At 34.3% G+C, this 23460-nt stretch overlaps 1 protein-coding gene across 4 annotated transcripts in view; it reads right to left on the minus strand.

Moving 5' to 3' along the window:
- The window catches only part of SLK (STE20 like kinase), a 56030-nt gene that overhangs the window by 18882 nt on the left and 13688 nt on the right, over positions 1–23460 (minus strand). For 2 of the 4 annotated variants that reach the window (XM_001497715.7, XM_001497698.7), the window contains exons 2-11: positions 16282–16446; positions 14496–14544; positions 14019–14168; positions 7904–7976; positions 7549–7743; positions 6902–6983; positions 5599–5727; positions 3882–5258; positions 1754–1884; positions 1422–1545 (exon numbers count right to left, since the gene is read on the minus strand). In XM_001497715.7, coding sequence (XP_001497765.1) covers positions 1422–1545; positions 1754–1884; positions 3882–5258; positions 5599–5727; positions 6902–6983; positions 7549–7743; positions 7904–7976; positions 14019–14168; positions 14496–14544; positions 16282–16446 — 2475 coding nt within the window. The remainder of the gene's footprint in view (positions 1–1421; positions 1546–1753; positions 1885–3881; positions 5259–5598; positions 5728–6901; positions 6984–7548; positions 7744–7903; positions 7977–14018; positions 14169–14495; positions 14545–16281; positions 16447–23460) is intronic. The other 2 variants (XM_070221225.1, XM_070221217.1) reach the window with 1 other exon arrangement.

Consider the following 23460-nt stretch of genomic DNA (forward strand, 5'->3'; position numbering starts at 1 on the left):
ATAATGAAGAGGTTTCCTAAGAACACATAACTAGCATTTAAATTTAGTGAGGTGATATATAACCTTTGCAATACTGAACAAGTCAAATGCACTAAAATACACTATGAAATCTTTCAAAAAGATGAGCCTTTCATTTTTTCTAACATGGAAAATGTCTTTTTTATTACACAAGTAGTAGAATGTTTAAAATTTGTAGAAAATCCAGAAGAATATCCAGTTGCTATGAAGTACTAAGAAAAATTTCAATATTTATCCAACAAAATTTTTGATAAATCAAAGGCCTTATCTGAGGTCTATTTTAATAATGTACCACTACTTGTCATTATTAGATTTACTCTTCTTCACTAAGATTCTTAAAACATCCTATTCCATCAAAAAATATTTTGGAATTATAAATCTACTCTTTCAACAAAAGATTCCTGCTTACATAATAATACTTAAGTATTATATAATAATTGCAACTTTGGATACAAATACTCATAAAGGGTGTTTTCTTTAAAAAGAAATTAAAAAGCAAAACATTTTGGAAAATACTTAGGGGGAAAGAACCAGTTTTTATAAGGTTCTGGAAAACAGAATATAAGTACTATAAAACCATTCAATGAGAACAAAAGTTCACTATCTTCTTAGGAATTCTCAGTTACAATCCAACTACTGTAATCCACAATGCCACACTTCACACAAAACAATTCTTACCACTTTCAATTACAAGAACAGCAAAAGACTTACATTCAAAAGACGAATACTATAACATTTCAAATGATCTTTTTCTAACTTACAGGAAGCTACATGTTCAACATAAGTTACCAAAATTTTATATCACATTACTAATTCCTTTTCCACCTTTAGACACAAGGTAAAAATTGAAATACTCAATGACAATGACTCTTGACTAGTCAGCACTAATTTCTTCAGCAGCTGTGAATAGGTATATAGAAGCTTAACTGTAGGAGCCAGAGAAGTAAGTGTGTTTTGTAAAAGCCCTCAAGAAGTTCTAACACTCAGTCAGGTTTGAAGACAACTGCTCTAGACTGGCTTAAAAGTTTGGATTCTAAATCTGAGGGGTCAAATTGTAACACTGAATTATCCAGTAATAGGCACATCTAACAACTTTGTAAACCATCTACCAGCTTCGTGATTCCTGGTTTTCATGACAGATTTTAATCAAAGAAAAATGAAGACGCCCATTACACTGTAAGTCACTGATAGGAAGACTAAGATGGAAGATCCTTTCAGGCAAAAAGGGGAAAAAAACAAAAAAAAGGCATCCAGAACACCAAAGAGAAAAAGGCCAGAAACACATCATAAAGCCAGAGAAGTCTAGTAATCAGAGAACAAGTTCTAAAACCCACTAGTGAGTGTTTTCTTTAAAGCACTAAATTTCATTATTAACAAAATGGTACAAAAATCTAAGACTTTACCATCATTTCTTGCTCAAAGCGCCGGAAAATTTGTTCTCGTTGTTGCTGCAGTTTGCTATTGAGCTGTTGCTGAGCTCTCTGCTCTTCTTTTTGAAGCAATCTTAATTCCCGAAGTTCCTGACGTCTGATAAAATTTAATGGCAATGATAGAAGAGCACAAATTATACCTTTTAAGTAACACTTTTAAAAAAAATTTTTAAATAATTTTTTTCAAATGGAAAAGAATAATCCAAAATTAGCCAAGACTTTACTTGTTTCTCTATTCTTCAGACTTTGCAGAGACTGAAAAGAAGTCATAAAACCAGTTTTAATTGTGTTGTTTCTCTACTCACCTAAGAAATCTCAATTCCTCAGTTTTGGAATCACTATCTGTAACTATCTTTGATGTTGTTACACTCACTTCTACACCATCAACAACAAATTTGCGTGTTTTCTTCAATGTTTTCTTTTGTCTTCTTGTTTCCTGAGTGAGATTTTATTTTAGTTAGGCTTTGTATGGGAAATACTAGCGATAGAAACATTTTCTTCTTTAAAAAAAGACCCCAAAACTGAACAGTCATGAAGGCTATACATACAAAGTATGAATATAAAGCAATTAAGACTCATTTGTAGAACCAGTTATATCATCTCAAACCTCATCTGACTTTCACATGACTTTACAGACGAAATCAAATTTTTTTCAAGTGAAATTATGCATTATGATGATGTGCATGTATAATTTTTGTGACACTAAATCATAATTAGGCACAAGAGGTAATGAGCAATTCACATAAATGACAATCAGTATAACTTTTACATGTTAACCATTTTTTTCATTTTTTTCTTCCTCTTTTCACCTTGTAGGTTCTCAGATACCTCTGATTTCAGTTTTAGAACCAGTGACAAAACACTTAAAAATTAATTCCTGGGGCTCATCCTTTAAACAATAGATCAGAAGGTGGTTGGGAATTTGTATTTTCAAAGGCTCCTCAGGTAATTTTTAAACACTGCCAGGACTGGGAGTCAAAATCCATTTCATCAACCATATCAACAGCCCCTCTCCATCTCAGGCCCACAGATGGATTTGTGATTTTAGAGTTACTAGAAAGATAGCACCTCTGTTGTACCCCTGAAGTATCAGTCTGCCTGCTTGCTATTGCCTACAACTCTTCATCAAACCAAACTCTTCATTCCTCAACTGGTCTCCAAATGCTTTTTAAATGCAAATATAAATAATAGAACTGTAACACTCCTACAAATACATTTTGGTAAACATATAAGATAAGAGCAGATAACTACTCGGTTTTGATATGCAGAAAGTAGAATGTGAAAATACTACAGTCAAAACACATTAGAATTTTAAAGTTTATCTTTAGTACTTTCCAATCACCTTTCTGCAACCTCTTTTTGTTCTGTTAGCCAGACTTCTGGTATCCTCATGCTCTCTCCCTAATCCCTAGACTATGACATCCTATCCTGACTTCCCCTTAAAAATCTAAAGTGGGCATGCTCCAAAAACAGACCTACCTCCCCATAACCCCAAACTTTCCAATTATTCAGTTCCTACTAAAGTACCTACAATTAATACCACTTTAATTCTCACAGAAGTGTTTACATGTTTTTTATCAAGTCTATTAAGTCAGTGAACGAACTTTAGATTAATGGAATTTCAGTCAGTGAAACAAACTGACAACTGTAGACAGTCTAGGCAATACATGTAATAATTGTGGGCAGGTAGGCAGGGTGATCAGTCATGCCCTAGAGTCTTGTCCCCAAGGTCAGTTTTCCTAAGTTGTTTCTGCGTCTCACAGTCTTCTCTTCTGCTGTCAACCCAGAGTCTCTAAGTAGTCCACGGCTCACCTGTATCAGAATTCCATGGGATCTTTTGTTATAAATACTGATTCTTGGGCCCCACCTTATACTTCTACATAGCTCACCCTGGGAACCCTTAAGCACAATAAGATTTGAGAATATGCTCTAAAAGCTCCCAGTGTTCTGGGTTTTAGTTTTTGGTTTTGCTTGTTTTCCCACAATGGTTCTCACAGCAGTATTGATGGCTACGAGTGAGGCGGCAAGAATGGTCATCTGTATGGGCCAGTGGTAAATCAAGGGGTGTTGATCCCCTAAACATGCTTAAAGGGAGATCATTCTCTTGATTTCTCAATTCTTTCATATATTATTTATGCTTGTTAAAACAGTATCTAGATACATGCAATAAGAGAACCCAAATCTCACTAAGCAACTATACTACACTGTTTATATCAAGTTGGCAAAAACAGGTAGGTATTATCAAAAAATTTAAAGATTATATCCAGCATCTCTCTCCTTGGTTCTTTTTAATTGATTGCCTTCATAGGCCTTAAGAATTTTATAAGGTTACTACTACATGGATTTAGTATTTTTTTTAAGACATCAGTTTCACAAACTCTAAATTGTCAAAATGACAAAGAAAAACCCAAACCAGGACCCATGTACACTTACTTGTAAAGATATTGATCCACTGTCTTTAGTTTTGCTTAGGAAGCTAGAGATGGATAAATTCAAGTCAATGCTGCTATTATCAGCAGTAGAACCAGTGCCTGAATCGGTATCATTTTCCTTTTGAGTCTCAGAGTCTGGGAGCAACATGGTTTCAGTTTTTGATAAAGCACCTATTTCCCCTTTATTTTCTACATCTTCAGAGTTGACGTTAATACTGGGTACTGGAACAGGCTGAGGTTCATCAGGCTGTGAAGTGGCAGTAGCGTGAGGTTCTATTTTACTTGGCACTTCACAGGGAATTTCTTTTTGCTCTGTATCTATCTGAGCAGTGGCTTTACGAGCATCGTCAGTTTCCCTTCCTAAATCCTTTTGGTCAGTATGAATCACTGCATTTCTGATCACTATTTCTTCAGCGCTACTTGACTCAGTAACTTCCTCAACTTGACTTGTCCCAGGTTCCTCATTGGTCTCTACTATGTTCTCTGAACTGTTGATTAATTGTTCATCACCTTTACCTTCTATAGATTTTTGATCTACCTCATTAGTTTCAACTACTTCCTTAACAGGAACTTTCTCAGTACCACCAGCCTCAGGACCCTCCAAGGGCTTACTTACTAATTTCTGGCCTACTTCAACCACTTCTTTCCCATCATTACTCTGGGCATCCTCAGCATTGTTTTCAACTGCCTTCTGACCAACATCTACTGCCTCATTTGTTCCTATAATATTGCCTGTATCACTGATCATATCTTTTTGAGTTTTATCATCTTTTCCCAATTTCTCTTGGGTATCTTCCTTTGTAAGCTCAACTTTATTTTCAATTGTCTGAAGATCTGTCTCTTTTTCTCCAGTCTCTTGAGAAACTAAATCCATTGTTTGAATAGTAGTATCTTTAATTTCTTCAGATGTTACAGCCTTATTTTCAAATATCTGTTGCTTTTCCTGATCCCTTTCTTGCTCAGGTTTCAGATTCTGTTCAACATTTGTTTCTAAAGTTATCATCATATCATTCTCTTTTCCTTCATTAACTGAATTAGTGTCCAATGTTCCTTGGTCTTCTGTGTCAGGTAGATTTTCAAGCTTAGGTCTCTTCTCCTCTCTCCCATTTTCCTTGATTATTGTTGTTCTATTATGGAGTTCATCCATGGCTTCTAAATGAGTATCGTTAATATGTCCATTAATACCTTCTGGAGCTTTTTCAAGTTCATCAGTGGTGGGTTTTTCGTTAAGAATTTCACTGTTAAATTTATCCTCAGAAGTATTACGTTCTGTTTTTTCTGAGACAGATTCCAAAATACAAGCATTTTGTGAAAGTTTATCTTCTTCAGAGCTGGCAATACTAAGATCAGAGGAGGCACGCTTACTTGCAGGTATTGGCTAAAAAAGATTTTAACATTCTTAGTGTTAAAACGTAACTTCAATATGGTGAACAAAACAATGTTTTTTACATAAATTATTTAATTGATACATATGATTTAATATCTTTATTCAGTAAAATTTGATTAAGTTATAAAAATAATTTAAAGAATTGACAAATCTTCATATAATAAATATGACAAAAATGCGTAGCAAGGAGCAAACTTGCTATTAATCTTCTCCTCTAAAATTAAAGGTTTTGTTCTGCTACTCATCAATTAATCCTTAGATATAGGTGCAATAATACCTAAAACCCAACTCTAAAAATTATCTAAATGAAATTTCCTTTCTAAATACTGACCAAAGAATTTTCTGTTTCTTCCTCATCATCTTCCTCTTTGCCATCTTCAACTTCTTCTGTTACTTCAGCCTTTGCCTCTGCAATCAACTCTCGGATTGGTTTGTTGGAATCAACAGTAACAAAGGGATGCTGTTTGATCATTAAAAAGAGCACACTCAAGCTGAAATGCTTGCTTGTAAAGTAAGTTTCAAATATATAAAACATTATGTGGTAAAAATACAAGCAACTTCAGATAATGTTATATCTGGGAAAGGAAGGAGGGAAAGAGAATTGAGCAAGAGTAGGAGCTGCCTGCACCTGTAACTGTACCTTTTTGTTTAAGAATCTGAAAAAAAATACATTAAAAATAACACATCATATCTGGGTAGTAGGTACATGTACTTTTCCGTATGTTTGAAAATTTCATAATCTAAAATTTAAACTAAAATTTAAAGCAAGTTTCAAGTTAGTACATGACTAGCTCTTAAAAAGTAACAATACATATAAATCTTGTATAAGGCCTCAATAAAAGAATTACAAAAAGCTTTAAAGTTCTGTTAAAAGTGTTTGTGAACACCTGCTTTTTTAACATGGTTCTAATATTCTTAAGAGTGAGAAGACATTTTTTTCATCTCTGCATACACAGCACTTAACAGTGTCTGTCAGAGACTAGAGCCTTCACGTGCAGGGGAAGTAAAATACTAAGAGAAAACGTGTCCCAGAGATACACTTGTTGCACAGGGCAAGGCAATTTTTCCCCCAGATAAAGAGATCAACCTAAAACACTATAATGTAGAAATTAAACAGTAACTCAACCTAATAGTAACTACCTCAAGATTTGTCATTCTATTTTTCCACCTGTAATATTAATTATTTGACAAATTTTAATTTCAACTATTACAAACAGGTCCTGCTATAAAACAAAATTATACAATCACTTTAATATCATTTTTAAAAGGTCAGCAATATTTACTCAACATTTACCCTCAGTGTAAAAGACATCTGCCCTATAATAAGGTGCTTGCTTTCTATTAACTGGAGAGACAAAATGGAAGTAACTAACAAAGAAGAAAGAACTAACAAAATAAAAAGAACACAAACTGAATCAAAAAAGCACAGGAGAAATGATTTATAAGCTAAATGCCTTTTGGTAAAGGCAGCACATATGTTTGTAAAACAAATATTAACTGCTACAATGTATTGAGAGTTTCCACAGGGAAAGTCAAGTGGAAAGAGAGCACACTGAATGGATCTGAAATTGTATTCTTAAAGAGATGTTAAAACAATTACAAGGTTTGCTGTTGTCATTCTACTTTTATTTTACCTGCAGTAGCTGAGATGTATTCCACCTGGAATCCACATTCTTTTCCAAGCATTTCTTCAGAAAGTCCTTAAAAGTTGAAGACCTTCAAAGTAAAATTTTCACAATGACATTCTATTTCACTTTCTTTTTATTAAAATCAAACAAAACTCTGATAAATTATGCTTAAGTTTCACAATGTAACAGTATTAATTCAGCAGAAGAAAACTAGTTAATGAAAATATTAAGATTTTATAAGTTATTCATATATAAATACAAGTTAGATATACAGGTAAGTAAGTTCACAGTTTTAGCCATTGAGATACAGCCATATATTCACAAGCATGCCAAAAATTACAAAAATTCTTCTAATTTTTGTATTATATTAAATTCCACAAATATAGATCAACCACGTATATGCCTCACTTTTTCATAGTACAGAAAATATCTTTTTCATATAGAATTCAAATCACTGGTATTTTCAGATTTATGGGAAAAGTTAGTTATAAGCATTTATATAGTCCTTAAGTCTTGAAAATACACCAAAAACCACTTGTTTTCTCCTTCATTTAGTCTTGGTATCATGTACCTAAATTTAAATACCCTGAGAAAACTGGAAGAATAAAGTATCAAGTTTTGCTTCTTAAAAAGCTTTGTTTAGGATACTTTACCATTTGGATGGCTGTGCTAACGTAGGGGGCTCAGATTTTGCTATTTTTAGCAGCACTCGCATTGGATTTAATTCATGATGAGGTGGCTCTATCTCAGCCATTTCTATTAAAGTGATACCCAGGGACCAAACATCTGCTTTGTAGTCATAGGGTCTGTCCTTAGATGTTTCACACATGACTACCTCAGGAGCCATCCTATGAAGACAGAGAATTGAAAGTTAAGATGTTTAACTTGAGAACAGTGATTGCAAACCACATAAAAGATAGACAGTATAATGAATTATGTGGACAAAATTAATGAGTAATAATAACTGTTGACATAACTGATTCTGTAAATCCATAAAAAAATACATACCAATACGGTGTGCCAATAAAGGAATCTCTTCTTTGAATTGTCCTTGTGTTTTTAGCTGATACTCCAAAATCCGCTTGAAATAAATAAGCATACAAAAGTATTAATGATAGTTTTTAAGCAAAGTTCACCATATTCAACACAGGGGGAAAGCAATATCAAGTCTTTAATGAGGTCACTCTTCTTAAAGGGTAAGCAAAATGGAAAGAGAAAAAACTTCTCCACCATCCTAATTTTGACCACCCTCTTTCTACCACCTCCCCTCAAAAAACTGCCAAAGATTCCATCATTAATACACTTAATATTCTTTATGCATCTTCAGATCACAAATTCTCCAGAATTGAAAAAAAATAGTACCTTTAAAATAGACCAGTCTATCCACTTCAAAACAAATGCCAACTAGTGCTACATGTTATAATTAAATTAATAGACAAAAATATTTTTTCTACAATGTGAAAAACAGAAATTATACCAAAGCACCCTTTATGATAGCATGTCTTACCAACTTCCTCATAAATTTATATTACAAAGAAGAAAATTAAGAGCAATGTTTTCTGATTAAAATTATAGAGAACATCATCACAGCTTTTCAGTTGCTAACCCTGCCTTTTCAGCTTAGAGCTCAGACAACCATTAACAGCAACATAAAATTGCTATTGCTGCAAAATTACCTCATGCCATCTATATACAACTTTTAGAGTTTCATGTTTGACATGCCACAATTCTCAAACTTGAATAAATAACCAAAACTCCAGTATTTGGTGTTCATGGCCAAAGGCCTGGCACAGAATATACACTCAAAAAATGGTTACTACTATTACTAACCATATCCATAATTTTAACCTTTGTGATATTTTATTGGTAGAACTCTCAAAACTCATAAAATACTGCTTTGTATTCTAATCATTTGTGTCTATTACATGGTTCTTTTATTGACCATGTAGTTCTCCTGCTTAAAACATATTGGTAGCTACCTACTGCCTGTAGAATGACGTTCAAGCTTCCTAATGTGGTGTATGAAGTACTTCATTACATTAGATATTTCATTAATGTTTTAAAATTTAATCATAATTGAATAAGCAAATAGAACACATTATACTTGGACGATATATTTGCAGAAGAAGCAATATAAATAGATTTATTCAGGATTCTTCACCCTACTACCCCCCATCTCCTCAACTTACAAGCTTCTCTTACATTTCTAAAGGAAGGAGGTGAGACCACAATATGAAATTCCTGCCAGAAGAGGTTCTCTACTCAGGTAAAGTCAGTTCAGTACTTACTCCAGTATTTTCCTAAAACCTATTAACATGGTCTTCTTTTTAACTTTCTCCCCTCAGAACATGACTGTGGAAGGAGGTCCAGAAACAGCCCTAAACAACAACTGTCCACTGTCAATATTTCTACCTCCCTAAGTACTCTCATGAACAAGAGGTAAGCTAAAGAGGAAAAAAAAGGCACCTTCACTTTCTGTGTAAAGGGGAAAATTAAAGTCACTGTGTGCTTTATAATCCTACTTAGAATGATGTGGCATATATCCAGTGGTAGGTTAAAATAGCATTTTATATACTTATTTCCATTTGCAACGATGTGATCTGATAAGATCATCATAAAAATTTGGTTATAGTAATGTATTTTATGGTTCTCCAGGATAATATGGTTCTATACATTTGCGTATACTTAACATGGTATCTCAGAAATGGAAGGTTCTCTGTAAGTATTTATGAATAAAACAGAAATTGTAACTGTTTTAAATGTCAAGCAACTCAAAACTATTTTGGCATCCCTAAATCTTCAAAAAATATACTTCTCTTTAAAGGTATGCATTATTTTACACAAAAGTATGCTCCTTTATTCAAATAAGATTTTAATACATTTACAGAAAAACATACACCAAAAATAGATCAGAATTATAAAACACTGTTTCAAAATGAGCTACAAGACTTTAAAAAATGATATAAGATCTAAAAGAGTAACATAAGTCAGAATTACAAAAACCTGTGAAATGAGGTGATAGGATTCAAAAGAAAATTAGAAATAAAAAGATCATTAGAAACAAAGACTAAATTAGGAGAAATGCAAGAGCAAATAAATACGACAAATTCACACTCATTACCACTTCATACCCATTAGGACGGCTATCATCAAAAATACAGAAAATAACAAGTGTTGACAAGGATGTGGAGAAACTGAAGCTCATGTGCATTGCTGGTGGGAACGTAAGATTGTGCAGCTGGTACAGAAAATGATATGGTGGTTCCTCAAAAAATTAAACATAGAATTACCATATCATCCAGCAATTCCACTTCTGGAACACCCCAAACAACTGAAAGCAGGGACTTGAACAGATATTTGTATACCCACATTCATAGCAGTATTATTCAGAAGAGCCAAAAGGTGGATGCAACCAAAGGGCCCATCAGTGGATGAAGAGACAAAATGTGGTATGTACATATAACAGAATATTATTCAGCCTTAAAAAGGAAGGAAATTGACACATACTACAACACGAATGAACCCTGAAGACATTGTGCTAAATAAAACCAGCCAGTTACAAAAGGACAAACATTGTATGATTCCACTTATAAGAGGTACCTGGAGTAGTCAAATTCGTAGAGACAGAAAGTAGAACGGTGGTTGCCAGGGGCTAAGGGCAGGGGCAAATGGGGAGTTAGAGTTTAACAGGCAGAGAGTCTCAGTCAAGGAAGATGAAAAAGCTCTGGAGATGGATAGTCGTGATGGTTGCATAACAATGTGAATGTACTTAATGCTACAAAACTGTACATTTAAAAATGGTTAAAATGGTAAATTTTGTTAAGTACATTTCACCACAATGATAAAAAAGGAAATGAAGAAAGATAAGAACAACTTGAGAGAAAGTTATAAATATTGATGATAGGCAAACCAAACTAACAGATAATAAAATTCCCTGAAGAAAGTCAATGCAAGAGAACAGATCAAATACTCAAATTTGTAATTCCAGAAAACTTTCATGTAAAAAAAACCTTGAATATTATAAGAGCAAATTTATTAGAAAAGTCAAATTATTGGTCCTTAAAGAAAAAAATTCTTTGGCATCTAGAAAAAAAGAGCACATGACTTAGAGAAAGAAAATCAGATTATCATCAGATTGTTCAACAACACTTTATCACAGAAGAAAACAGAGTAACACATTTCAGATACTCAAGGAAAGAAATGTGAGCCAAGGATTTTCTATCCAGCAAAACTGACCTTCAAGTATAAAGGATAGAAATGTTATCATTATATAAGAACTCGGAGAGCCCTTGCAAAGGAATCTACCAGAGAATGAACTTCAGACAAACAACATGACCAAAGAGAAATGAACATAAAAGACTGCTGGTGAGCATTAAATACAGAAGTGAGGATTAAAATGAGTAAATATGGGATACTGTACATCTATCATCAACATCCTTGAGAACCAGGACTCTTGGGATAAAAGAAAGGAGGTACAGATGTAATATAGAAGAGATTAGGTTAAAAAAAAAAAAAAAAACCTTTACACTGAATTTGAATAGGAAATATGTAGGAACTCAGGAAAGGCCTAGAGCAACAGCCAATCCAGAAACTACAAGCATCTCTAGCACCCAAATTGTGGTCTTAAAATACCACATCCTACTAAAAGAAACCAGGGCTTCTTGAAGAAATGACTGACTACAGGTTTGAGGAAGGAAAACACAAGATGAGCCTGAAACATCTCAACATAAGAGATAAGAAGGAAGCTATAAAAGACTAATAGAGTCATGTCAAAAAGCTAACTGGAAGAGGCTCCCATTGACCAAAGATGGTACAATTGGAACTTCAATTAGGATAAAAACCGTAATAGATTTTAAACCTATAAAATAAAATTAAAATCATGAATTAACAATGACATTTTTTAAGATATTGGTGACCAACCAAAGATGAGAGAGAACCAATTCATTGTCTTTAAAGCTAAATAAATAAAAGGAAGGAATCAAGTATTTTCCCCATCTTGTTTACACGAACCATATTCCTGAGTGACCAAACAGTTGAAGGGAAGTGTCTTCCTATATAATTATTCCTAATTTTATAATGATGATAAATGAAAATAACAAAACAATTGATGAATAATTTTATCAAAAGTATTACCAAAAATAAAACATGAAAACAAAATGATAGAATTCATTTTGCAATCAACTCCAATCAAAGAACAGATCTAGGCATTAAGCATCAATAGCTGCTAATATCAAAAAAAGCAAAAAGCAGACACTGTGTGCCTCCCAATGAAAGAACACAAAACCACCCAAGCCCTGCAAAAGAATCAAACTTGAGATTGATGAGGCCTTTGGATTCATCTGCAAATCTGAAGGAAACAGGAACTTATTAAAAATCGTCATGAGTATGCAATCAGCAAAACACCAGGTGAGGGAAGCTCTACAGGTCCAACAGCCCAGGTCTTACAGATCAGTGTTTCTCAACCTTTTTTTCATCATCACTCTCCTAAGGAGTCTTTTTAAGACATTTTTTCCTAATCTTTCCCCCCATAAAATTTTAATGCCACAGATATACTGTATATTTCTTCGTGTACTTCAGAGGGTCACAAACCATTGTAATACCTAAGATTTTTTTTCCCAAAGAAACAATTTTTGTCCCCTTGGGGGCAATATGACCCCCATAAGAATGCATGCCATAGATAAAATGTAAAGAAAAGAAAGGGATGAAGGGGGAACCTATAAATTAAAAGAGACTTAAAAGAAAAATCAAGTTTTAACTATGGGCAACTCTAAACTCTAATGTCTAGAGAGGAACACCAGGTGACAGAGCCATAAAGAAATGCAAAGAAGTGATGGCTATAAATGTCAGGACAAAGGTTACCTGTGGAGAAGGGAGAGGCAGTAATTGAGATGGGGCACGGGGAAGAACTGCGGGGTGCCTGACAAAGTTCTGTTTCTTGACCAGGTAGCAGTTACAAAGCTGTCATCTACAGAGCTACAAAGTCACTAAGCTACATAACTGTTTGTGTGGTTTTCTATATCTCTGTTTATTTCACAATAAAAAGGTTAAAATTCAGTATATCAAATTATAGCCGTTCAGATGTCATGACAAAGCGAAGTGAAATGATTGTGATCACTGGTATTAACATGGCCTTTGAAAATATTCTGTCCTTTTAATATCCTTCCAAAATAAACTAATTTAGACTTCATCACCAGATTTTTTTTTAAATTCATATCTTAAGTGCACTTAAAGAGGACTGTATCTTCCATTTTGTATGTGTATATATGAAATTAACTAATACTCCATCTAAAATCTACATCTATTTCTTCCTATGAAGTTATCATTTATTCCCTCAGTGTAAAAAACAAAATTAAAAATTCTAGGCCTCATACTTACTGTAGGCCTCCTTTTCAGACCTTAAGTTAGTTACCTTGTTAGTTTAGCCAAGACACCACATCTATAAAACAGGGTATAAAACTAAACATGGAAAAAGAAACCACTAGTCTTGAAAACGAAGATAAAACTAAGTTAGCAGTTTTATATATTATATCATATTCTAAATGTATTATATATTTACAAGCATTAAGCCTACATACAAAAATTTAAGGGAAAAAAGAACTAGTCTTTTAAAAGCTTGCCTTTTGGAAAATAAAAATCCATCCTTTCTTACTTTCTTTTTAAAGGGTCTTTATATTAGGTGCCTATACTTATGAATTCTGGGAATTAAGGAATAATTATTTATCCAAGGAAGTATTGTAAAAATTAACATGGGGCTGGCCTGGTGGTGTGGTCATTAAGTTCATGTGCTCCGCTGTGGCAGCCTGGGGTTCGCAGGTTCAGATCCCAGGTGTGGACCTAGCACTGCTCATCAAGCCGTGCTGTGACTGCATCCCACATAAAACAGAGGAAGACTGGCACTGATGTTAGCGCAGCAACAATCTTCCTCCAGCAAGAAGAGGAAGATTGGCAACAGATGTTAGCTCAGAGCCAATCTTCCTCACTGGAAAAAAAAAAAAATTTAACATGGAGTTACCCTCCATGTTTCACATAGTTGAGTCATAATAAAACCATATTAAGTCACATACATACAGGGGGAAATCTCAGAGCACAAATTCAAATGTTTTATTTAAGGGAATAAACTTACCCAATTTAATATCTCCATCTAAGGTAAAAAGAATGTTGCCAGCCTTTAGATCTCTGTGGATGATTTTATTATCATGTAAGTAGTTCAATGCCTCTAAAGTCTGTTTACAAACTACTTGTATCTGGGACTCAGTTAACGGTCTCTCAAGCTCTATAAGGAAAAAGTAAACAAATCTTCATTTTTATACAGTGAAAACATATCAGCAGGCTATATACTTTTACCATCACTGTCAAGGATCACATACAGTGAGTTTATTTTAGATGATTACTTTCCTCACATATTATACTCAATATTTTATTTTAGAATTTTATTACAATTATCCAAGAATATAAGAATATTAAGCTGATTTCTTAATTTACTGAACTTCGCTCAACGATGATATATATACGTATTAATGTTTGAAATCCTTTGATTTTTATTAATTATAATTTGATATAAACATATGAGATACTAACACAAAGAACAAAAGGTATTTACCAAGCATCACAGCATCCACTGCTCCACCTGCACAAAATTCAATGAGGATCTGAAGGCAAATAAAAAAGCATGTGTCTAACACAACATTGAGTTTGAGTATTTTTTTTTCCATTTAGCAAAAAAGATAAAGGAAAAGCTATCAAATAACCTAGGTTATGGAAACAATATCATGCTGATCATAAAGACTGTGTCAAAAAAAAATCACCAGTCTTGATATAAATTTGAGAAAGCACAAAGAGAACACATTGTGGAAGTATGTGCATTTTTGTCAATCACCATTTTTAGTGTCCCTGCTTCTCTAAAATTACCAGATAGAGAATTTTTATTCAGGACAGCATTATATCCATTTCATCACCACTAAAAGATTTTATCACTCTTCTTTTTAAGGTAACTATTCTGATTTAAGTGACCAAATACATTTTTTAACTTTACTAATAGGAATAAATTCTGAAAATATATGGAGGCTGTTTTTAGTTTAAAAAAAAAAAAAACAGGAAAAACATCTATCAAAAGCTTCAGGTCCTAGCTCAGTGACCACTTCCTGATGGATGCCTTCCCAGATCTCCCTGCTACATACTACCATGTACCTTTCCTTCTTAACCCTTACCACAGTTGTAATTTTATATTTATTATGATTCTTTGATTAATTAAATCTATCTCTCCAACTAGGCTGTCCCTCACAGTTGTTCAACTTTTTATTTTGCGATAGTTTCAAGCAAAGATCTTATCTATTTATTAAACTGTCTAGAAGTTCATTTTCATTATAATTACCGGAAACATTCTGCTAGAGCCCTTAACAACTATATTAGAAGACACCACACTAATAATAGCCGTAGATAATTTTTTAAATCACATATTAACAACTTGTAGCTTCCTGCTTTTTTTCCCCTCTGTATAACAACACTTTATTTTTTACAGGTGCTTGCCAATTACAAACTGATTTCAAATTCCTTACATCATCTGAAAAATAATTGGGAGGCAGACCATTACTCATCCTATAGATGAGCAAACAGATTCATTGAGGTTAACTGACTTATTCAAGCTCCTACCCAGCAGCACCTAGACCTTTTGATTCCCAGCCAGCTATTATGGTACTACCTACTCCTCTCTCACAACTTTGCTTCTTCCTTCAGGGAGAAAAACTAAAACTCCATTTCAAAAAGCCATCATCATTAAATTAGTATTAATACAGAGCAAGTGACTGACTGGTTATTATAATGAATATTTTATTTCTGTATCTATTTCTGCCTAATATTTTCTAAAAATGAACAAAATTTATACATACAGCCTTAGCCACTACTACATCATGCACTAAAGTTGGGCCTGATAACATGTAAGATAAATACTTAACATTCTAATAGGCATTTTATAATTTATTACATGATATACAAAAAGTTCAGGCAAGAAATTATAAACAATTTCTAGGTTTTAAAACAAAGGAAACTTTTAAAAAATTTTAAGTAAGTGCTTAAATTTAAATTACAAGCAAAAGGCAGCCATCCAATTTCATAATTTAAGAAACTTAACATTCTTAACCAAGTTTCTCCATTTGGGTCCAATGTCAATCATGAAATATGGTATAATCTGAAATACATATCTGAACATCTGTTGAAGCTAAGGATAATTATGTCGTTAACGACCCTCTCATCAGCAGATCAACTCTCATTCAAGTAACATAAGTAAATAAACAGAAGACGTAATACATAAAACAGGTTTTCACAACTAAACTTCTTTAGGACAATTACCTCATTTTGGCTACTCCTACAGATCAATAGAAAATACTTACCCAAAGATTGTTCTCATAATAGAAGGCATCTAGAAGCTTCACTATATTTGGGTGATCACAAGATGCTAATATATCAATTTCAACCATGTAATCTTCAAGTTCTTCTTCAGATTTGGTGTCAATCACCTTTGCAGCAGCTAAAACATTGGTCTCTTTATTCTGTGCCTAAAAGTACAAGTAACAGAAGTATTACAATGCATACTTGTTTTTTAAATTTTATTTTCTATTTTTCTAAATAAACTTTATTTTTTAGAGTAGTTTTAGGTTGACAGCATATTTGAGCAGAAAGTACAGAATCCCCATATATTCCCCTCCCAAACGCATGCACATCCTCCCCCACTATCAACATTCTTGCACCAGAGTGGTACATTTGTTACAAGTGATGAACCTACACTGACACATCATTATCACCGAAAGACCACAGTTTACATGAGGATTAACTCTTGGTGTACACTTTATGCGTTTCGACAAATGTATGACATGTATCCATCATTATAGTATCATACAGAATAGTTTCACCATCCTAAAAATCCTCTATGCTCTGTCTATTCAACCCTCCCTTCTTCATCACCACTGGCAACCACTGATCTTTTTACTGTCTCCATCGTTTATCTTCTCCAGAATGACATATAGCTGGAATCATACAGTATGCAGCCTTGTGAGACTGGCTTCTTTCACTTAGTAACATGCATTTAAGGTTCCTCCATGTCTTTTCATGGCTTGACAGCTCATTTCTTTTTAGCACTGAATAGTCCATTATACAGATGTGCCACAGTTTATTTATCCATTCACCTACTGAAGGTATCTTGGTTATTTCTAAGTTTTAGCAATTATGAATAAAGCTGCTATAAACATCCATGTGCAAGTTTTGTGAGGATATAAGTTTTCAACTCCTTTGGGTAAACAGCAAGGAGCACAATTATTGGATCACATGGTAAGAGTATGTTTAGTTTTGTAAGAAACTACCAAACTGTCTTCCAGAGTGGCTGCAACATTTTGCATTCCCAACAGCAATGAATGAGAGCTCCTATTGCTGCACACCCTCCCCAGCCTTGGTGTCGTGGGTGTGGATTTTTGTCATTCTAATGAGTGTGTAGTGCTATCTCCTTGTTTTAATTTTCAATTCCCTGATGACATATGATGTCAAGCATCTTTTCATATGTTTATTGGTCGTCTATACATCTTTGGTGAGGTGTCTGTCCAGATCTTTTGCCCATCTTTTTTAACCAGATTGTTCGTTTTCTAATTGTTGGGTTTTTAAGAGTTCTTGACATATTTTGGATAACAGTCCTTTAGATTTCTTCTGATATATTTTGGGTTTTTTGTGAGGAAGATTGGCCCTGAGCTAACATCTACTGCCAATCCTCTTTTTGCTTGGAGAAGACTGTCCCTGAGCTGACGTAGGTGGCAATCTTCCTCTATTTTGTATGTAGGATGCCGCCATGGCACGGCTTGATGAGCGATGTGTAGGCCCGAGATCAGAACCCGTGAAACCCAGGCCGCCAAAGCGGAGCGTGCAAACTAAACCACTACACCGCCGGGCTGGCCCCTCAGATACGTTTTCTGCAAATATTTTCTCCCAGTCAATGGTTTGTCTTCTCATTCTCTTGACATAGTTTTTAAAAGATAGCCTAAATATAAACTAATGCACGCTATGCACCGTGCTAAGTGCTTTATATGGACAGAGGATAGAGTTTCAAATAGCAGGCTCTACCAGATCAGACTATTAAGGTTTAAACTCTGGTTTTGCCTCTTATTAACTCTGTTGGTTGCAGCAACTTACAAAATCCTTCTCTGTTTTAGCTCCTTCATTAGTAAAATGTGTTTACATCCCACAAGTTTGTGAGAATTAAGATAACAGCTATTTATGAAGTGAAAAAAACATATATAAACATTTAATACAACGCCTGCCACAGATAGCAAGGATTCAAAAATTTTAGCTGTGAGGCCAGCCCCACAGCCTAGTGTTTAAGTTTGGCTCACTCCACTTTGGCAGTCCGGGTTCGGTTCCCAGGCATGGACCTACACCACTCGGCGGTGGCCATTCTGTGGCAGTGACACATGAGACATAGAGGAAGACTGGCACAGATGTTAGCTCAGGGCAAATCTTCCTCAGGAAAAAAAAAAATGTTAGCTGTAATTATTACTATTATTATTTAATCCTCACAAGTCCATGATATATTATTATCCCTACTTTAAAAGGAAGATAAATAAACTTGGAGAGGTTAAAAGGTTTTCCCAAGGTCATGTAGCTAGCAGGAGGCAGGATCAGGATTCACACGCAGGTCTGTTTCCAAAGCCCTTTCTTTATTTTAACCATTATCCTTTCCAGTTTCCCTATACTTCCATCAGTTTGCTTATTTTTCCTTATTCTTAGTACCTTAACTTTTCCACTTTTTTTCTTTGGCTGAGTAACTTCTCGCCTCCAATTATTATAAATGAAAGGTTTCCAAATATGTAGTAGATCCAAGATCATTTTTTAAAAAGTTAGGAATCAGATCTTAAAACACTAGTTAGGTTTTTTAAGACATTTCAATATTATATATATGTTATCACTTCAACAAAATCACATCTATTACCTTAAAAATAAAAAACAGAGAAAAATACTAAACTTTTTTTTTTTTTTTTAAAGATTTTATTTTTTTCCTTTTTCTCCCCAAAGCCCCCAGGTACATAGTTGCATATTCTTAGTTGTGGGTCCTTCTAGTTGTGGCATGTGGGACGCTGCCTCAGCGTGGTTTGATGAGCAGTGCCATGTCCGCGCCCAGGATTCGAAGTGACGAAACACTGGGCAGCCTGCAGCGGAGCGCGCGAACTTAACCACTCGGCCACGGGGCCAGCCCCGAAAAATACTAAACTTTTAAAAGCTAGTAAGAAGTATTTCAATAAATAAACAAATGTCCAAATCCCATTTTTAAGAATTTATCATAAGGAGATAATTTTACAAAATAAAAAATATACATACACAAAAACATTCATCAAAGCACTATTTACAATAAAAAAAACTGGATCAGTCTAAATGTTCATTAACAGGAACCTGCTTAAATCATTCAGTACAGTTCCACAGTGGAAAACTATGCAGCCATTAAAATTAACTGACTAATTAATATTTCTTAAGATAGAACAGTAGCCACAAGACATCACTGAATGGGAAAAAAGGCAACTTACTAAACATGAGAGGTACGTAATTTTATAAAAACTACACATCCATTTTCACATACAGATAGGTGCATAAGAAATATCTGGAAAGATATCATTAGCTAGGATGGTGGAATTTCAGGTGCTTTTGACTTTTTCTGTATTTTTCATATTGTTTGAATTTTTTTTAAATGGACTTTCTGTTTTTTTTACAGCAGCAATAAAGTACAAAAAAAATCAGTACATGGGAGATTTCTTAGGGAACTATTATCTAACCATGGAGGTGATGATGAAAAGAATAAACAAAACAGGTCTCAGTCTGTATATGGGAATCTTCCTAAGTAGACTGTTACTATGTTTTACTTCCTTAAGAAGAAATAGAGGTAAAAAGTAAAATTAGTTACTAATTAAGTAACCCTAACATTTAGGGTTCAGAAAATATGTTTTAGATAAAAAGATAACTTTAACTGGTCATCTCTACCACCCTAGAATAATATTCTAGTTTACTATATTTTATCAAATCTAGGATGCCTTTTAAGATGAGCCATTATCTTATGTTCCACTACGGAAGAAAAATTAAACTCTGACAACACTTTATCACTTAGAATTCTTATGTTATACCTTTTTTAAGAGCTCTTTTGGACATATTCAGACAAAAATTACTGCATATCTATTATCCTTGTTCATACATAAAAATTTAAATACTTCTTCACATTTAAGTTTGCCTCTTCTGAATCACTTTTTCACTCAGTCATCCAGCGTCTCGCGTTTCCACAGGGCATCATCCTCTGGCCATGGAAAGCTTTGGTGCTGCAGCACTTCTTAAAAGGGTGCTCCTCTACTACTACCTCCAAAATTTTCTTTCAAGCCACTATATCCCATTTTGCAAGTATAATGCTGATACTTTCTTGATCTTACCACAGGTGCTACGATTTTTAGATGACAACCAGGACTCACATTCTTTCTTCAAAAGGTCCTTAAATAGTTTATTGATTGAAACATGAAGGAGTGCAACTGTGTGACAACAGGGATACAACTAATTTCACAACGCACAGGCAATGACAGATATATCATGACCAACACCTGGCCAATAACAATATGAAGGCGTCAATCGATAAAGGACAGATCCCAATTTCAGAGATGTTAAAAAGTAAAAAGTCTGTCATATCTGGTGAAATACGGCATTAAGCCTGTCTCCCTAAGAAAGATACTATAATTGAAGCAACAATAATTAGAACTAACCCTCTCCTAAGTCAGAGGAAATAAACCAGTGAGAAACAAGCCCTTTTCTCACCATTTCAGTGTAACGCTTTGGAAAGAAAGAGACCAGAGAAACCATCCTTGAAGAAAAATACTATAAAATATGAGCCCTGGTAGGAAACCAAGGACACTGTGAGTGGACTTAAAAGTCATCTTGCTTCTGCATACCTTATTAACGTCCTGAGAGATTTTAAAGATGTGTCTTTTACTTGTAAATGGAATGGCATGGAAAGGGGAAAATAACTAAAACTAGATAATCTCTAAAGTTCTTCATAGTAACAAATTTAATTATTCCATTTCTGTGAATATACTGATTAAACCAACAATGGTACTATATGGTTTAATATAAGAAATAAAAATTGCCTCACATTATTGCTTGAAAATAACATGATTACTCATCAGGATCTGGTTCTAGAGAACTCTGAAAATCAAAACTGAAATAAACATTGGTAAGTGCATGAAACTATACTTTAAATAAATATAATGGATAGATATCAGGTGTGAAAAAGAAAGTCTCATCTATCTACTACCTAAAAGCATGAAAATTCTACACATAAAGACTTAATGAAATAACTAAACAAATGGTAATAAAAATAAGAACGGAATTGGTCTGGCCCAGTGGCATAGTGGTTAAGTTTGCATGCCCCACTTCAGCAGCCTAGGTTCACGGGTTTGGATTCCAGGTGCAGACCTACACACTGCTCATCAAGCCATGCTGTGGTGGCATCCCACATACAAAACAGAGGAAGATTGGCACAGATGTTAGCTTGGAGACAATGTTCCTCAAGCAAAAAGAGGACAATCGGGAACAGATGTTAGCTCAGGGACAATCTTCCTCACCAAAAATAATAGTAATAATGGAATAACAAATACCCAGATATTAATTTAAAGGTATACCTTATAACTTCTATTGATAAAAAGTTTTCAGAAATCAGTTATGATCACTTAAAAATCACTACGTTTTTCCATCAACTGATGATTGGATAAAGAAGATATGGTGTGTGTGTGTGTGTGTGTGTGTGTGTATATATATATATATATATATATATATATATATATATATATACACACGATGGAATACTACTCAGCCATAAAAAAGGATAAAATCATCCCATTCACAACAACATGGATGGACCTTGAGGGTATTATGTTAAGTGAAATAAGCCAGATAGAGAAAGACGAACTCTGTTTGACTCCACTCACAGGTGGAAGTTAAACATGTAGACAAAGAGTACTGATTGGTGGTTACCAGGGGAAAGGGGGGGTTGGGGGAGGGCACAAAGGGTAAAGTGGTGCACCTACAACATGACTAACAATAATGTACAAATGAAATTTCACAAGGTTGTAAACTATCATAATCTTAATAAAAAGTTAAAAAAATGAACTTTGCCATTTTAAAAAAGAAAACAAAAAAAATCACTATTTTTATTTTCATGAATCATGAATCAAGCTTGACCACTTTACAGAAACAAATAGAGGGCTGCAGGAAGACACAACTTATCTAAGCTTCTTACACTGGTTTCATGTTCTCAATGAAGTCAGATAAAAATTACATCCTCTTACATTATTCTTTTTTAACAGGGGTTATTTCCTGGGTGGCAAGAATACAGATGATTTTTAAATCTTCATTTATTTTCTTTCTACATGTCTACTTTTTCTAAGACTATATAATACTTTCTATAATGAGAAATATATATTAATAAAATTCTGAAGTGGAAATTGAAAGACTAGTACAGAACATATAGATGACTTCAGTGCCTCAGAGATGTTAGTCAATCAAAAGGGGAAGACCCAAAAATAATAATAATAATAGGATAAATATAAAAAGAATCTAAAAGACAAAGAATAAAAACAGAGAGAAGGGAGACAGCCCTATGGCCGAGTGGTTAAGTTCGCAGGCTCTGCTTCAGTGGCCCAGGGTTTCAACAGTTTGGGTCCTGGGTGCGGACATGGCACTGCTCATCAAGCCATGCTTAGGCGGCATCCCACACAGCACAACCAGAGGTACCTAGAACTATGTACTGGGAGGCTTTGGGAAGAAGAAGAAAAGAAAAAAAGAAGCTTGGCAACAGATGTTAGCTCAAGCGCCAATCAAAAAAAAAAAAGAGAAGAATTCAATCACTTCAGTAATCAATGGGATTGATTCTATTGATTTGGATAACTTGATTTCAAGGTTGAGAGTTCAAAGGTATTCTTCCTCCCACCAAGAGAAGAGGTAAGACCCTAAACGTCCAATGTATAAGGACATTCAACCATTAGAAAACACGAAAACTAAACAAACCAAATAACAGTTCATGAACACCTACTACATGCAAGGCACTAGTTGGAGCTGCAGAAAACACACGCAGCACAACACCCCAGAGAAATCTGTTCTCCAAAAGAAACGCAATACAAAAATCTAGCGAGCATGCTCGAGATGATCTGCTAAAATCAGTTTGTTCTTTCAACAAATACTTAGTGAGTATCTTCTATGCGTCAGGCACTGTTCCAGACGCTGACAGTGTAGAAAATGTACAAAATCTGTTCTCATGGCACTTATAATTGTGGGGAGAGGACAGTCAATAGACAAATAAAGAGCATGTTAGTTACTAGTACTGTGGAAAAAAATTAAGTAAGGTAATAAGAAAGATGAGGAGATGGACAATTTGGGGGTACACAAGGAAGAGGTTACAATTTAAATAGGGTAGTTAAGTTTAGGCTTACTGAGGTGGCGTTATTTGAGCATATCAAGATCAATAAAGTTCAATGATTGTCTTTACGCCTTTTTAGCTTTGTAGTTAA

The sequence above is a fragment of the Equus caballus genome, chromosome 1, assembly GCF_041296265.1.
Source record: "Equus caballus isolate H_3958 breed thoroughbred chromosome 1, TB-T2T, whole genome shotgun sequence".
NCBI classification, from domain to species: domain Eukaryota; kingdom Metazoa; phylum Chordata; class Mammalia; order Perissodactyla; family Equidae; genus Equus; species Equus caballus.